The sequence below is a fragment of the Lepidothrix coronata genome, unplaced genomic scaffold, assembly GCF_001604755.1.
Source record: "Lepidothrix coronata isolate B3197 unplaced genomic scaffold, Lepidothrix_coronata-1.0 Scaffold42, whole genome shotgun sequence".
NCBI lineage: Eukaryota > Metazoa > Chordata > Aves > Passeriformes > Pipridae > Lepidothrix > Lepidothrix coronata.
This window is the reverse complement of record NW_016690222.1, coordinates 3,265,690-3,283,670: the sequence shown is the minus strand read 5'-3', so window position 1 is coordinate 3,283,670 and position 17,981 is coordinate 3,265,690. Positions and strand designations below refer to the sequence as shown.

General features: G+C 39.2%; 1 protein-coding gene across 6 annotated transcripts in view; it reads left to right on the top strand.

The window, feature by feature from the left end:
- MAP3K4 (mitogen-activated protein kinase kinase kinase 4) overlaps positions 1–17,759 on the top strand; it is a 68,938-nt gene extending 51,179 nt beyond the window's left edge. For 4 of the 6 annotated variants that reach the window (XM_017813741.1, XM_017813742.1, XM_017813743.1 and 1 more), the window contains 10 exons: positions 1,026–1,126; positions 2,176–2,256; positions 3,763–3,954; positions 4,612–4,682; positions 6,772–6,888; positions 8,338–8,497; positions 15,130–15,252; positions 15,801–15,907; positions 16,114–16,293; positions 17,221–17,759. In XM_017813741.1, coding sequence (XP_017669230.1) covers positions 1,026–1,126; positions 2,176–2,256; positions 3,763–3,954; positions 4,612–4,682; positions 6,772–6,888; positions 8,338–8,497; positions 15,130–15,252; positions 15,801–15,907; positions 16,114–16,293; positions 17,221–17,241 — 1,153 coding nt within the window. In that variant the 3' untranslated portion in view covers positions 17,242–17,759. Of the gene's footprint in view, positions 1–1,025; positions 1,127–2,175; positions 2,257–3,762; positions 3,955–4,611; positions 4,683–6,771; positions 6,889–8,337; positions 8,498–9,377; positions 9,498–15,129; positions 15,253–15,800; positions 15,908–16,113; positions 16,294–17,220 lie in introns of those variants that run through there. The other 2 variants (XR_001874568.1, XR_001874567.1) reach the window with 1 other exon arrangement.
- Positions 17,760–17,981: the final 222 nt, after the last annotated feature.

Sequence of the window (17,981 nt, the reverse complement as noted above, 5' to 3'; positions counted from 1 at the left end):
TTTTTTGAATTGTTCTTATGCGATACTCAGATACAATTCGGAAGCAGCTTATAGGACTGTAGGGAAGTCCTCTCATAGGTGTGTGCACTTTGTGATGCCAGATATTTTTAATCTTTTTATAGTTGTTAGCTTTCATTGAAGGATTTAACAATGTTGCCCACTTTACGGTAACATTTAGCTCATACCTCTAAAGCATTATATTTAAGGAGGCATCAGTCACAATTCTTCCCCATCATACTTTAAAAATTGAAAGGGAGCCTTGTCCAAAAGGGAGTTATGGTAGAAAGACTTTCACAGGAATTTATATCTCTAAAACCTGAGTGTATTGATCAGTGTCTGGGGCTGGAGAAAGGTGCCTGAAGATATGAGGATCTAAGTCTCATTTCTCTCACTATTGTTTTCTTTCCTGTTCATGCTTATTCATCTGCTCTTATTCTGAGGCATCTGATTCTGCTCTGTGCTGTCTGGAAGAACAAGGGCCTCCAAGCAGTCAAGCTGCTGTCATTTTAAGTGTCCTTCCTGCCAACCAGCTTGTCTCTTCCCATTAGTTTTGCCTTAGTCACTATGGAGTATGACTGTATTTGCAGTGCAGTAGGCACATATGAATTCATCTGATAATGTGCCTCACATTAGCACTCAGCTGAATCACTTCTGATTGTATTGCCAAACCTGGCACAAGCTGCATCCTGCAACAGCTGTCTTAGTAGTAGATTACAAGGCATGAAAATGGATTCTGTTGCTATGGGCAAGGACAGCTTGAAGTAGTTTATGCTTTGGAAACTTAGGGCTTTTTCATAGAGTAGCATAACTAAAGTCCTATAAAATGTCTTCATTTGAGGGAAAAGTAGCATAGAAAAAAAAAGGGTTTCAGTTTACCTTTCAGCATCAGTTTTTGTTTTGTATTGCTTTCATAGTTCATATCCTAGGCTGCAGAGATTCTGTCTCTTTAAAACTGCAGCTAAATTAGCATTGCTCTGAATAAATACCAATGACAAATTAATTAGTATGATGGCTCTTTTTAACAGGGGTTCCAGTGTCCCTGAAAATGATCGACTTGCTTCAATAGCAGCTGAGTTGCAGTTCAGATCCCTTAGTCGTCACTCCAGTCCCACTGAAGAGCGAGAAGGTGATTGTCACAGTAACAAATTGTGACCTGGATGTGCAGATGGTCTATGTCATTAACCTATTTCTCTCTGTTCCCTGTTCTTACCCTTTTCAAAAATTTTTTCACCTCTTCGCATTTAAAAATCATAAGATTTTTAACTTTACAGCTCATGTTGTCGAGTAAGTTTTTCTCCTTTCAGACATATCTGTTATTCTCTTGCCTTTCATATTGTTTCTAAATTGTATCTGAAGAGATTGCCTGATGTCTCACTAAGTCCCAGTGTTCAAAATGAAATTAGTAACATGATTTCTGAATTATATAACCCATTTAGTAGTAAATTCTGAAACACTGTTAACGAGGTATGAACTGGACCCTTCAGGACAGTGAAGTGTTTTCTGTCCAGTTCTTTATCACTGCAATATTCATATTAGAAATTACCTTGCTGTTAATTGAATCCTGGAGGAAGGGACCGGGTGTGTGATTAATGTCCTGATTAGGGCTCTTCCTTCGGGTTTTCCCAGCCCCTGTATATATGATATTTATTGCAACAAATACCTTGAAAGATTGTGCAAAATAAAAGGAAGTACAAAATCTGCATCAGAGTTCATACTGTGGTCATCCACACTGGATTTCAAAGAGAGAAATGCCTTAAAAATTTATGTTAAGAGGTATAGGGGGTTTTTTTCTTTGTTTTTAAGCAAATGTTGAAAATATTGTCTGCCTTGTCCTTATTCCAGTTTTTATGTATCTGTGTGAATTGGAAGCTGGCTTAGGTTGGAATGAATACAGGCCTTATTCTAAAGAACCCCTAGAAAATTGTTTTCCTGTAGGTGTCTTGCATATTTGATTCTGAGTAACCTGTCTTGAAGTGCTTCCCTCAGTTGTGGAGGGAGATCTCTGCTTATATATAAATTAAATTCTATTTCATAACTTGTTTTCTAAAGAGAAGGTAATTTTTGATTCCAAGAGCATATATTGCTATATGTGTAGGATCTCAGCTTCTGCTGAATATGGTGGCATACTTAATATGAGATAAAGCTACTTTTGTGCTCACACTGTTATTTCTCTAGAGCCATTGTATCCAAAAGGAGATTCAAGTGGTTCATCCCGGCGGAGTTGGGAGCTCAGAACGTTAATCAACCAGACCAAAGGTAGGTGTTTAGGAGTCACTGTAATGGAATGTCTGTTAAACTGCATTACGCTATAATGTAATGTCTGTACTAAAAGGTTGAATTTTATTGTTGATTGTGAAGAGTTTTTCACAGCTTTATGTGTAGGAAGGGGAAAAAATAAAATCCTGATGGCAGGTATAAGGTACTGCTAACAAGTCACAAGGTGTATTCTCTTGGTGTAGGTAGGAGTAAGTAAACTTCATAAAAGTTAATTCTTTTCAGTTTCTGAAAGATACTAGCAGTGTTCTACAAAGCTACTAGTTAATTTGTTACTATATAGGAATTGCAGAAGTTTGCTGTAGCTATTCAGTGCCCAATTATGAATTGCATGACAGTAGGAGGCACTTCCTCACTTACCAAGATCTCTCCCTTGTGTGGGATTTTCTTCTTTTGGGTGTCTAACAGTGTGTGATCCCCCACTGTTTCCTAAATTCAAGGCTGTTATAGGGCCCTTTCCTCTTTGTCCTGCTGCTGATTTTCATGAAACTTAGAGTAACTTGGTTACTTCAGACACTCCTGTACTGTACAGATACATGAAGCTTGCTTGCCTATATTGTGGCAGAGTGGAACCTTGTGAAACATTAGAAAAAAATTTGTCACATTAAAAACTGGTCTCATTATGTGGCTTAGACATAATGAGGAAGAATTACAAATTCTTGTTCTGAAATCTAGAAGTCTTACTTTTTGTTCAGAACATAAATAGTGATGGAATTAGAGTTTGTTTGAACAAGAAAAGAAGATGAGGGAAAACTTGAAAATTTCTAGAAGACTGCTGTAATGGGAACTGGTTTTACTGTCCACTGTGAATAAGCAAAGATTTTGGCTTAAAACTACAGCAAGGTATATTTAGTGTAGAGGAAGTGGTATTAATTAATAGGTGGGGAGTAGAATATATTATTTGAGAGTATCAGTATCTCCATCTTTTGGAGACTGTTAGGAACAGGTTAGACTATTGGTGTCAGCAGTGACAGGTGTTTAACTTCTGTGCTTTACAGGGAGGGGATGAAGTAATGCTGCCCTGACATCTCTTCTGGCCTCACTCATTAGAATTCTATTTCAAGATAAGGCTTGAGAGCTCAAGTTTCTAATACCTCTAAATCTTTGAAATAACAGATGCTGTCAGTTTTTCTCTGTAGAGCAAAACCTTACCTGTCCTTTCCTTAGTGCTTTTAATGACCCTAACATATTTCCACTATCAGAGGTTAGTTACATGTCAAATGCAAACAAGTGTGTTGCATTTCACACATTTAATTCCCTTGACTCAATAAGAGATGATTAGGAAAGTACCCATAATCTTGTTTTACCTTAGTTTCATATGTGATTCATAAGTGATAGTTTCATATGTGATTGTTAAAATGTCTTATTCTTTTCCTACATCTAAAAACTATTTTGTGAGTCTAATTTAATGCTGGTCACTTCATTTGATATCAAAAGGTAACAAAATTTAACTATGAATATTTCTCAATTGTTCATTACTCTTTTTAGACACTGCCTCCAAGCAAGCACCGATGGAAGCTGTTCAAAAGTCTGTTCAGTTGTTTGAAGAGAGGAGATACAGAGAGATGAGAAGGAAGAATATCATTGGCCAAGTTTGTGACACACCGAAATCTTATGACAATGTCATGCATGTAGGTTTGAGAAAAGTGACTTTCAAGTGGCAGAGAGGAAACAAAATTGGTATGTCCATTATACTTTCATTTATCAGGCTAAAATACCAAACTTAGTATTTTTGAAGGAAATCTTAGACTATCTTTTAAAATCATGGGTCTCCGCATAGGTAATTTCAACTTTACTGAAATTAGAATGTTAAAATACAAAATACTGTTGCAGCTAGGATTTTCTTAATGTAGAACTTCACTGAAGTTTTCATTGCTCAAATAAGAAACAAAAAAGGAGAAGGATTTGGTTAGGACAGTTATTTAGATATGATCCTGTGATATCTGCATATGTTTAACCCTCTAAAATGCTTGAGTTCTGCATTTGCAGAATTATTAATGGAAATGAGCTCAAACTTTGGGATTTAATTCACCAATCTTGTTTCCCCCATATGATCATTTTTTACTCTCTGGCTTGGGATTTTGGGGGGAAATCCATATGTTCATGAGACGTTTTCTTTCAGGTCAGCCTGTTAATGTGTTTTTACTTTTAATCAGCTTGAATTCAGGTCGATGAATGTGGTATTAGTTGTTGGTTAAAAGCTACTTGAAGTTTTAAATTAAAATACAGGTAAAGAATGTTGACAAGCTGTTTTCAGTGATGTTTTCTTATTGCAGTTGAAGTACCTGTTGCTTATTGAATGCAGTGTAATTAATTTTTCTGATTTTAATTTTGCAGGTGAAGGCCAGTATGGAAAGGTCTATACGTGTATCAGTGTTGACACCGGAGAACTGATGGCTATGAAGGAAGTGAGTACTGTGTATACAAGAATCACTGCTGCCCATGCTTTTTTTTCCTAAACTACATGTATATGACTTAGCACGCATTGAGGGTTTCTGGACACTGTTGTGAGCTAACTGGGAAAGGATGGGAAGACATATTTTCTTCATGTAGCCACAGCTGCTCTTACCACTTTTTCCTTCATAAATTGCAGTTGCTTAAAGCTTTCTTCTTTCACCCTATAGCTTTCAATTTAAATTTATGTAAAATGGATAATGTGTTTCTTACTAATCTCATAGGGATGTTGTGAACTTAATGAATGCTTGCTTAATATATGTGAACTCCCATTAAGAGATCTTCAATAATTTTTAAATTATTAGTGAAGACTGTACACAAACTTGTAGTTTACTTTGCAGTGTTTCCTCTCATGTGTTATTACATTTTTCTTCGTTCCTTAGAGCAAAAGGTAGGAAGTGTGACATTATATGTTTTTCAGCTTCTCCTGTAGTTTAAGTGAGCTAGGTTGAGTCACAAAACTGTTGACTAACCTGGTGGGTACAGAAAATCTGATTTTCGGGATAGAAGTAAAGCTGTGTAGGTGTAGAGATTTGTTTCCCCTACAACACCTTTCTTTTTGAAAAAAAATATGGTTTTAATGCATTTCTACATCTTCAGACAACTGTGAGTGCTAGCTGTTCATAATATCATGTTCATAATCCAATACTGTGCCAGCATTGGATGCTACAGCAGTTACATTTTATGAGCCAGTTCTTCCGCACACGCAATACTTACGTGATTTCCAGTGTGTGAAAAAGCAGGAGTGGGCTTGTGCTTAACTTCTTGTACCGTACTTATTCACTGACTAATACCAACACTTGGAATTTTGTTGTTGTTACATTTTTTTCTCTTGATGAAATAACATTCCCCCCCATCAGTAGCACTCTGTTTCTGTAATTCAAAATTGCTTTCTAGATGCAGATGCTTTTTACAGATTAGCATGTGTGTGCTCTTGAGCAGAAGCACAAGTAAGTTTATAAATACACCTTGTTTGACAGACATTTCACTAGTAGGCTAAATAGAGGCTTGCATGGAAACTGTTTGCAACTTCCCAAATAAAAGGCTTTTCTGAATTTCTTAAAGAATAACTTGAGAGAAGATTGATTTATTTTTAAACTGGTTAAAAACACTGTGTTCCCCTGCCCTTGCCCCAGGATTTCTTCAGACTTTACTGTCTTAATCATAGTGTCATTAAAATTGCTTCAAATTATGGTGGACAAGCTCTACTACAAATGCACAGTATTGCAAGTATGTATTAGGAAATACATAAAATACTTGAATGTCATTTGTCACCTTTTTATAATCTTCATATATTTAATTTTACCACTGTTTGAGTAAAAACTGTATCCTGGAATTGTTACACAGAACCAACAATCCTAGCAACTGAAGGCATTTATTTCTTTAGCAGTTGTCCTGCACTCAATTAATGAAGCTTCTGCTTTTGACAGTATGGTAAAAGGAGTATCTTCTGTAACTTGCTATTCATTTTGCTTTTCTTTGTGTGATTAGAAACTTTAAATCAGTTTTTCAGAAGACTTGGTAACTTTTTTTCTCCATGAACAATCCATCACAGCATATGGTAGGAGAAGTAATGAAAACCTGTTTCTTTCATGAAAAACTTTGATTTTATTTGTTCTTTGCCACACCTTTTCCTTGCAGCTTCCTCATTCTCACTGAAGAAGACCCAAAGAAATCCCTTAGAATCTCCAGTGATGAAGTACCTGGCAATTAGTCCTTCTTGAATGATAGCTCTCACTGATGTTGCTTTCAGATTCTCTTGTACTGTGTCTGTCTACCACATTTAAGCTAGAAGGCAAGCTTGGAAGGGATGTATATCTGCACATATGTGTATTTATACATTTAAGTAACAGCACTTTGTTCTTAAAAAACAAAAAAAAAAAGAAAGAGAAGAAAGCTTCCCCCCCCAGTGTTTTTTGGTTTGTGTTGAGTTTAAGATGGTGTCATGGTTTGAGATAGCCCCAAAATCCAATGTTTGCTTCTATTTTTTTTGTTCCTTATTAATGTCAAATAGTAACAAAATGACGACAAATCTTCTTGCAGATAAGATTTCAACCTAATGATCACAAAACCATCAAAGAAACAGCTGATGAACTGAAGATTTTTGAAGGCATCAAACACCCTAATCTGGTTCGTTATTTTGGTGTGGAGCTCCACAGGGTAAGAAAACATAAATTTGGGCTTTTTTATATGGCAGAGGAAATATTAAGAGCTTTGTGTTATTGGAGGTTTTACATGAGAACATTCTAGTTCATCCTAATTGTCTGATTGTTTCTGTGAATAGCAGTGTGTCTTTTTTTCTCTGAATATCGAGACCTCTGAAACATAGTTTGGAGAAAGTTTTTGGAACTGGTACATAAACAGAGAAGGCTCACAATAAGTGAATAGAGTGAGTAATGCTGTAGCTATTCTATGCTGTTACTCTGTTGAACTGCTCTAAAAGCAAGCTATATCATATATGGAATGGTAACTTCTTTGTGTAGATAGGCTAAAACCTGTCACTGTTAGTAGCAAAGGTTGTACCAGTATCATATAATGTTAAATCTTGGAAAAATTTTATGCTGGCATTTAAATCTTGATGCCAGACAAGTATTGAAATTCAGCTAGCATGTCTTTAGAATGAAAAAACAAGTATTCTTGCTTGAGCAGCAGAACTAATGAAATGTGTTTTTCTTATGGAGCTGGATTCCAGAGTTGTGTGCTGAGATACCCAGCTTTTTATTATTCTCTGCTTCCCACATGCTCTTCCCACTTACGCTGGGGGTCTTGAGTCCTGGTGTCTGGCTGGGAAGTGCTGAGTGGATCTGACTGATTTGCTCAGTATGAATTAGTAGATTTGCTGACCCATTGCTGGTTTAAAAGGGGACAAAGGCTGCTTTCTGTCTGCATTTCTCTACTTGGGGCCACAAATTTGGATGTCTGTGCCACTGGGTCATTGGTTTCTCAGAATAGTTTCTAAGAGCTTAGTGTCTTTTCCATCTTTTTATTTTAATTGAGTCTGGCTGAAAGTGGCTGGGCTTGGAGGCAGAGAATGGGAACAGTAACCTGACTTTTCCTTAAAGTGAGTTAGAGTTGGTGTACTTGTTCAAGCCACAGAAAACAACAAAAACTTGCCCATCCCAAGCAATTAAGCAATCAACACATGATGTTGCAGGAACTGGGAGAAAGAGGGGATAAAAACCAAGCCCAAAATATCATTTAGCTTGTTTTTTCTTTTTTCCAAATAAGCCAAGGATCTTTTTGGATTTCTCTGTAATATACCTGCAAGATTTCCAAAGTGTCTTTTGGTTGATGTCAAAGTAATGTATTTTTATACACCCAAATACTAGCAGTTATGTACAAATGATGCAGATAGATATGTAGCAGAAATTTTCCATAGCTGTGCAATAGAATATATTAGGTTGCAGCATGCCAGAGAGAATAGAGTTCTGAAGAGATGATTTATTAGATATTCCATGGTAAGAGATACTTCCATTAAAACATTACATGATATTTTCTTTGGTCTTTTCATGAACAACAAAGGATGTAAGGAAAACTTGGTCCTAATTCAGTGTTTAAAAAAAAAATAAAAATTATATCCAATCAAATCCGGTTTGGTTCCCACAACAGGAAGAAATGTACATCTTCATGGAGTACTGTGATGAGGGCACTCTGGAGGAAGTATCAAAACTGGGCCTTCAGGAGCATGTCATTAGGCTCTACTCAAAGCAAATCACGATTGCTATCAATGTACTACATGAACATGGTATTGTTCATCGAGACATTAAAGGTAATGTTAACCAAAAAAGGTAATGTTGTTTCAGTGTGGTAGATGAGAGCAGGGGAAAGAATGGGGGAATATATTTGCAGATATAGTGTGCATTATTTATACAGCCATTAAATGTATGAAGCCTTCCACTGACTTTTCAGTTTACAAATTACTGGCTAGTTACATGCTCTTTTTTTTTAAGTGTAGATCATAAAAAATATTCACAGTTGTCATTTCAAACTCATAAATTGTGCCCATGATTTATATATTTTCTCTGGAGGTTGTTGAGTTTGGACAGTTGTTAAAACAATCTTAATTATTAGTCACCGCATTTTTAGTAATAATGTACTGAGTTATGCTGCTTTTCTTCTTGTCTGTGCAAATAACAGTGGTGTTTTCTAGAGCTGACAAGCAGTATACAGTGCTAGAATTGAGCATCAGAACTTTTCTTTGTGATTCCATTTTCCCAAAGAGTTTAAACGTAGTAATTAAAAGTAGTAATAAAAGCCTTGTTAAAAGAAGTTAAAGGGATATCTTAAAATTACTTACCTAGTGGTTTTTTCCATACATTTATCTTCTCATGCCTGGCTGTCAGTATTTGCTTACAAAATGAGCAGATGTGGACTACAGTAACTAAAGGGGGGTTGGTTTTGGCATGTGTTTAAGGCACTCAGTGTCAGTCCTCATTCCAAGTTCATTTTTCTTTGTCTGCGCCTTCCAACAACATCCTCCATGTCTAGTTATCTTGGTTTTGTTAGTCTGGCATACTTTGCTCACCAGTGGCAGAAAGTTAACCAAAGGCAGAGGAAACAATGCACACAATGTGCCCTGTGAATGCTCATTTTATGGCAAGGCAGTGCAACCCAACGATGCTGGGTTTCTATGTCCCTCTTGCTCACAGGGTTTTGAATCACCGCAGCAGTGTAGGAGGTTCCCAGTTGCTCTTGGTCCTTTGGCCTCGTGCTTCTCATTTGGGAAAAGAACTAAAGAACTATCTACGATCCAGAGGCCTTCCACCCAGGTAGGCCACTCTTGAGTCAGTTTGGCTTTTTTTTTTCCTAGAAAACACTTTCCCTCACTCCCATTCCCCAGCAATCTTACCTTTTCTGGTTCTCCTTCCTCACCAAAGGTTTCTCTCCAGTTGTGGATTTCCCTTTGTGCTTTTCACAGTGCCCCAGTGCCCTCCTTTGCCCTTTTCTTGATCATTCCATGTCCAGGTTATGCTTAGCTGGATTACTCTCTCCTGGAAGCTCGTTGTGATCACAATCCAAGGCTGGCTGACAGGGATTTCTTTTTTGCTGCTCAGTGTCATTGCTGATATCTGGATATATTTCCAAATAGGTCTTCTCTTCAGGGAAATGCATGAAGTGAGAAGAGCTGTTTAACAGAACTGTAATGGGGTGTTATCTGAGGGCATTTCTGTTGCAACGGGTTCCTCCTGTCAAATGTTGGGGAGTTTCTTAAGAGTAACAGCAGTTTTAAACAGAGGGTCACTGCAGACACATCTGTGTACAGACCTTCCTGAAACTTTGTGACAGAACATGAAGACAGACCACAGAGGGTATTTTTACAAAGGATACCTGATGTTGCATTGGAAGGCTTTTGCTCTGTCTCCTTTTATGCTAACGTTGCATCCCCAAATTTTCAGGCTAACAGCAGTAAAGAACACTTTGTTTTTAATTTTAGTTCTTGTGTAGATAGGTACTCTTATTTTTCTGATAGGGAAGAATGATGTATCAGACTGTTAAAACTGCTTTCCTATGAAAATCTTGCTGTCAGATTACACTACATCTCTCATGGCATGTTTGCTAAACATTACTGTGGATCTGTTTCTTCTAGCAGCAGATAAACAATTCTTATAGTAATTGTTTATCTGTATCCCACAGTTGGTGTCTGCAAGCACTGTGTGCTCAAAAATAGTCTTTTGGTTAGCAGTGTCCCTTTGTGCCACCATTGTCTTTCAGATGCTATTGTGGCATCCAGCTCTATGAGGGTGAAAAATGCAGCAAGATTCAGCTGCCAAAAACCTTGGTTTGCCACAACCTGCGGCTGTGAGGGCAAACTGAGGGTCATGTTGGCTTGTTGTTACATTTGGCTGCACTATTTTTGCTTAATCTGCATCCATGTGAAAAGTAGGTGGTGCTAGTATGTAGCAGAAGATAGTATTTTAGGATACTCTTTTAATCTTTATCTGGGTATTAAATTTTAACCCCTGTGGCTAAACCCAGTTTCATCAGTTGGAATTACTTCAATTTTTGTCAGGAAGCTGTTCTGCGCAGTGATCGAGAAGGGTGGAATAGTTAATGCTGAAGGGAACCTGTGGACATCTAGTCAAGCTCTCTGTTCTAAACAGGTCCAGCCTCAGTATCAGATTCAATGCCAAATCAGATTGGTCATTGTTGAGATATGTGTATCTGCAGGGATGGAGATGCTCTCTTCCAATGATTGACCTATCCCTGTTAGAAACTTATTTTGATACCTCCCTGGAATTTGCAAAGGTTGCTGTTGTGTTATCATTTTACAGTGTGCCCTTGAGGAAAAAGTCTGTTTGCATAGTCTTGCTGTCCTCCCATTACCCAGCTGAAAACAGCAATAAATTCCTCCGTGCAGACACTCCCCCTCCTTCAAGCTAAACAAACCCATCTTGCAGCCTCTCCTTGTACGCTGTGTGCCCCAGCCCTCTGACCATCTTGATGCCACTTCTCCTGGGTTTGCTCCAGTATGTCATTGTCTATCTTTTACTGGGGAGCCTAAAAGCAAGTTGCAGCACTCAAGGTGTGGTCTCAAGTGCTGAATTGAGAAGAATTAATGAGACCGTGCCTCGTGCATTCTCTTCAGGAGAGAAGGGCATATTCCTGAAGAGTGCTTGGATTGTGCTTTCAGCATGAATACAGAAAAGGGATTGTATCTGAAGCTTTAGTAAATCAGAAACCTATGAATGAGATAGTCCAGGCCAAAAAGTCTTCATCAGACTGCTACTGTGTTACTGGCTTCTTGTTAACTTTGTTGTTAGCTCAGAACTCCTGCCATTCCTGTCTTCCTGATGAGCACAAGGCAAGGAAGGTCATTCAGCAAGAGACAAAAAACTGTTCAAGAGGAGGCTATGGGCATGTGTCATGCTTTCAAAGAGACTAAGTAAAAGAGTATGCCAAAGCTGATTTTCTCATCCAGGAGTAGCATTTGGCCTGCTTGTTTCCTGAATCAGTTTGGCTACTGCACTGCTTAAGCACTGGCTGAGAAATGTCTATGAGCTCCTCTTTTTCTGGAATTATGCCACAGCCTTTAGTGGGGCTTTTGGTACTGCTTTTTGGACTCACAGGATTTCCCCCAAACCCTTTGGACTATCATGCTAGTGCAGTTTTCACTGTGCTTACTATGGGGCTGATTTTGCAGAGGTACAGGGCGTGAAACTTGAGTTTAAATGGTTTAGGTCATGACTGTTGTTTTCTCTAGCAGGAGTATGGCTTCTGACATTAGCTCTTTGTTTGCAGTTTGCCCAGAAGGTTGTCCTGCTGTGGTACCACAGCAGAGGGGCTGTGCAGAACTGGGCAACCTCTTGCCTCTGCCAAGTACATCCAGTGAAGATGCTTTTGGTAGTGTAGGTGTAGGGTGAGAGAAGGAACAGATGGACATGTGGTGCCTTTTTGCTGTATCAGTTGTGGTCTCTGGCTTAATTTTGCCCATTAACTGTGTAGATATGGTAGGAATTTTGTTACATTCCCAGTAGCATTAACTGTCAAAACTAAAAAGCATTGGCCATCCTCAAAGTACTGCCCTGTTGTCTACTCTCCTCTTACTGAGGTCCTGCTGGATTCTGTGCAGGTTTCTTTAAGAAGGAGACCCTTTTAAAGACTCCTTCCAGAGTCTGGTCTTGGTTTCTGAACAAGCATCTCACAAAACAGAGGCTTCAGCAGACAACACATCCAGTGGAAGCCTTATTCAGCTGACATAAAGTGTCAGCAACATGAATCTTCTAGTGCTGTCTCTTTCTTCTTGGGGAAACTTTAGTTTAGTGCTTTGTTCCATTTAACAGTTCCAGGTGCTTTCAGGAAGAGGGCTCACAGGAGCTTTCATGGCAACACTTATGCTGAATTGTAAGCACTTTTTATTAAAAGGGACAAACTTTGGTTTGAAAGGCCTTAGAAGTAGGTTCTGAACTGTATGAAACAAAATTATGCCAATAGCATTAGACTTAGAAGAGAGATTGTTGCACTGTAGCACTACCAGGTTCCACCCACTGTAGGTAGTTGAAAACTGCTTTTGTAGCCTTCTCTGAAATTTTCACGTGCCTTTCTTGAGGAATGGAAACATAGGTTTCCAAAACATCCTTCAAAAAGTGTTTGTTAGTGATGGCTATTTTTTGTAAGCTCTCTGGGCTAAGTGCGCCTACTTTCTCTCTGACAAGCAACTGCTTGAAAATCATTAGAAAAGCTGTTGCAGTAGTTCAAAGGAAAAAGCAAGTGTCACTCTTCTAATGCCAGGAGTCTTAATGTCTCACAAAGCTGCCTTCTTATACTCCTTTGGTGTGTTTCTGGATTCTCATTCAGGAAACTGAGGGATGGTCTACCCAGCTCCATTACACATGCCTGTGATTGCAGGGTGACTCTGGACATGTATGTCCCTCTGATAGCAAAATGCAGAATCCAGCCAAAGAATTCTGGTGTGTGTGTAGGCATCTGAATGCTGGAAGTGGAAAACCTATGGACACAATGTGCAGAAGAGTTGTATTCCCTGAACCTTAGTTCTTCTTTCAGAACTTGTAAAAGCCTACAATACTTAAAGGTTGGAATTTATTTTTGTTAATCATTTTGCTCCTCCTTTAATTGCAGTTCTGTGTAATTCCTCTTGGACTAAATAGTTATCAACCATTCTCACAACAGTTAGAGAGCCCTTTGAGAAATGGGCAGGATTTTGGCATCATTGACCCTGCATTGCCTTTTTTAACTTGAGCTTTTTGAGGATCTTTTTTGAATATCTTGGGGATACCCAGCCAAGCTAACTGGAAAAAGTCATTAACTAAGACAACACAAAGGAGGAGCAGCCAAGAATTTCTGCCCTGACCTATGTTCAAGGTGGAACAGAAGTGAGAAACTTTGGAAGGTTTATTCACATGAACCATTTCTGAATTAATCTTTTGTGTGACTTGGGAAGAGGCTAGGTGTAATGAAATCCCCAACATCTACCTATTCCTAGAGTAGGAATTCTACTCTAGGAATATTTTCCTAGAATAGGAATAAATTCTACACTTTTCTTCTGTGCATACCATCCATCTTAAGAGAGATCACAGCTGAAGCTGTTTCTGCCAGGTGATACTTGCAACCTACTTGTGGCTTCATTGTGATACTTGCAGAATCCAGGCTTTGGCCTGACATATATAATGAACTCCTTCTGCTCTGTTTTCTGTTGGCTGTCAACATGCATTTTGGTAGGATGTTGAATGAAAGAGAACCACGGGTTGTCAAAACCACTTGGCTTATTTTGCAGTGTTGTGTTGAGCAAGTGACTTGAAGCCAACTGCAGGTTCCCCTTGGAGATTTTTAACTATCCTAGAAACTTCATTCTAGGGTAAGCAGGCAGTATAGCCAGCTATTTTAACAGTAGCCTTCCTCCAAAAATTACTCAGGAAGTAGAGTGCAATAGGAGTAGGCATTTCATAGTGTATATAATAAAGTGCTCTAAGCTCCATTTTGCAAGCTGTGACCATATAATCATTAAGGTTGGAAAAGACCTCTAAGGTCACAGAGTCCAACCTTTGACCAACCACCACCACACAAACTAGAACATGGCAGTAAGTCCACATCCAGTTATCCCTTGAACGCCTCCAGGGATGGTGACTCCACCACCTCCTTGGGCAGCCTGACCACCCTTTCAGTGAAGAAATTCTTCCTGATGTCCAACTTGAATGTCCCCTGGTGCAGCTTGAGATTATGTCCTCTCATCCTGTCACTGGTTGCCTCGGGGAAGAGACCAATCCCCACCTGGCTACAACTTCCTTTCAGGTGGTTGTAGAGAGTCACGAGGTCTCCCCTGAACCTCCTTTTCTCCAGGCTAAACAACCCCAGCTCCCTCAGCTGCTCTGCATAGGACTTGAGCTCTAGACTGCTCACCAGCTCTATTGCCCTTCTCTGAAGTTTCTCCAGCACCTCAGTGTCCTTCTTGAAGTGAGGCACCCAGAATGGGATACAGTTCAGCCACGCTAGGTGCTGAGTACAGAGGGACAATCACTTCCCTGGTCCCACTGGCCACGCTGTTTTTGATGACAAGTATGGTATCTCTGTCTTGACTCAGCAGAACTGAAAAGATGGCTGGTGGGAGATTTAACACTCACAAGGAGAAGTGCTGGAATTCCTGTATTCCTGGAGGAGTAATTTCTTGTAACAACCTTGTATGGAAAGCTGTTGAATTTGCCTGCCGTACTGCTTTGTGTTTTGAACACCTGTTGTCAACTTCCAGTACGTTTTGTGATAACACAAACCCACCAAAACATCTTTAATGCTATCATGTTCCACACTTAATCCACAGCTAAAGATCTAAGTGTGAATTCAGCTATCATCCACTGTGTAATTTCCAAGGGTATATATATTGAGAAGCCCTCATTCCTCAATTCAGCTCTGGTTTAAACAAGTGTTACTGTGTTTCCTTGTGTTTCCTAGGAGCCAACATCTTTCTTACCTCATCTGGACTGATTAAACTAGGAGACTTTGGCTGCTCAGTGAAGCTGAAGAACAATACCCAGACAATGCCTGGAGAAGTGAACAGTACCTTGGGGACTGCAGGTAAGGAAGCTTGTGCTGTGCAGGTACTTGTCTACTTACCCATAAAAGAAGATATCTTTGCCAAAAGTCTGGGCTGGAGTAAAACCTTGTGCTTCAGGGAAACTTGATTTTACCTCAACTAGTTCTGCTTTATATCCAGAAGCCAGACAATCAGTGAATGGTTTAACAGGACAGATAACACTGTATTTATCTGGTAATCATAAAGATGGTGGAGCTTGTGTTTTCTGGGGTTGTATCTTTCTCTGCAGTCTTACTGAAACAGTACTCTTCTTACTGAAGAGCTGCTTAATCTATTTTCAAAAAAGGGCAATAACTGAAAGCATGTAGTGTAGCAGCATTTTCACTATCACTTTTCAAACTGAAAAACATTTATGCTGCAAATGTCTCAAAGAACAAGAAGCTAGCAAATGGCAAAACTTGGCAAGAAAAGCTGAGTAGTAGTTCATTGCAGATGTATTAAAAAGCATTTGGTTTACCGAGTTAGTCACTTGAAATATGCTGTTCCTTCTGCTGTATGAACTGATGGCATCATATATGTTGTTTCAAAGCATACATGGCTCCAGAAGTGATTACTAGAGCTAAAGGAGAGGGACATGGACGTGCAGCAGACATCTGGAGCCTGGGCTGTGTTGTTATAGAGATGGTCACTGGCAAGGTAGGGATGTTTCATGTGCTGACAAAATGCAAACTGTTCTTAGCAGTTTCTCTGCAAATTCTGGTCCCACTCTCAGCAATTTGTCACACGTAAGTCTGCAAGTAATGGGGTGGGTTTTAATTTCCTGGAGTACAGAAATACATGCTCTAGTGGATAGCAAGTTACTCACTAAAGCTTGCACTTAGCAATGCTGTTACCTGTTGCAGAGGCCTTGGCATGAATATGAGCACAACTTCCAGATCATGTATAAAGTGGGGATGGGTCATAAACCTCCTATTCCTGACAAAGTGAGCCCAGAAGGAAAAGACTTCCTTTGCCACTGCTTGGAAAGTGACCCAAAGATGAGGTGGACGGCCAGCCAGCTCCTCGATCATCCTTTTGTCAAGGTTTGTCTGATGACTTCAGCTACAAAAACTGCAGACGGGAATCAGAAGCAGCTTTTAGTTGGCTTCATTGTTTGCAGCGATGCCACAGGGCTTGGTATCAAGTTGACGCTGTCCAGAAAACGTGGTGTGGAAACCTTCCAGAAGCACATGTGATGTTTTTAGCAAACATTTGACTATAGGACCTGGTTGTGCACTATGCAATGAACTTTCAGAGCTGTTTTGATATGCATTATCTTTATGTTGAAAAGACTAGTCAGGCTTCAACTCGGTGGTAGCTCATTGGATCTGAAGGGCTCTGTGCTGAAAACTTTAGCAAGTACATATGTACAGGTTTCTAGAGATAAAGGCCTCCTCCATAAAAAGTGAAACCAGCACATGATAGAGAACTCCACCATCCTTCTGTGTAAGGGTCTGTTTTAAGGTTTTATTTGAAGTTAAGTTCATATTGAATGTTCATCTGGCAGTTGGTGTTCTGTCTGCAGTTCTTGCATGAACTATGGTGTGAGTATTTCCTTAAGAATAGGCAAATATTCACAGCTACAAATTGAGGTAGATTAGTAACTTCTTTGAAGAAGTACAAATGTTATTGAATTCTGTCCCATTTTCCAGCACAAAGTTGTTCACTTTGGTGCTCTGGTTCAGTAATAGTGTGTTTGAGATCATCATACCCATTCCTCATCAGGGCAACTGTAGCCAGATCCCCTCCATCACAGAGGCAAAACAGGGCTTTAGGCACCCAAGGGTGCATGGTGACAGTGGGAATGGCAGTACACTCGCATATAAATGCTTGTTATGCATTATCTGTGTAACAAGGGAGAAGGAAGAAGCTTCAAAGATGTTTGAAGGTGCTTAAGAAATTGATTTGTTGTCATCTTCTCGCTGCAGTACGGAGACCACTGAAGTAACTGCCTTTTGCTTCCTTCACAGGTTTGCACAGACGAAGAATGAAGTTACTCAGTCTCTGGCCTTTTTTGTTCTGACAAGATTTTAATCACTACTGTATGTAATATTTACATAAAGACTGTGCTGAGAAACAGTATAAAAGTTGAACTTAACGAAGACTGCACAAGTGACGGGCGTCACTTTCTCTGCTGCTCCTGTACATTTTACATGGCACATGTTGCTCACGTGACGGTGTCCGCAAGTTGGAAGAAGCTGCATGTTTCAGTGAAAGTGCCATTACTACTGTATATGGACCATACCTTTTGTTCTTTCTCCTGTTTCTCATTTGATTGAGAACTGTAATGTTAATATGTAGTATTTTTGAACTCTTTAGGTTCAGAAAAATGCTGTAGTGTTATCAGGCGTTATGGACCTTGTTTTTTAATCTGTTTGAGTGCACTGACTGTGAACTTTTACTGTTTTTTTTGTTTATTTGTTTTTGGCAAGCTTCAGATTTGTTATGCACAAGGCTAATTAATGAAATTTTAAAAAAGTTTTTTCTCAATAAATGGTTTATTTTAGGAGATGTTGGTAAAGGGTTTTTCTTCAAAAAAGGGGGTCATGTCACATTCTATACTTTTTTGCAACTGCTAATCTAATCTAACTGGAATAAGCTGCTCTTATTGCAATAGTCAATGTTTTGTCAGGTTTCAAGATGTGCAGTGCAAGATGCTTCTTACACAAGTGATAACAGATTTAAGGTTCCCCCCTTTTATGTTCTTCTGAGGAAAGGTGGTGATGGGCAA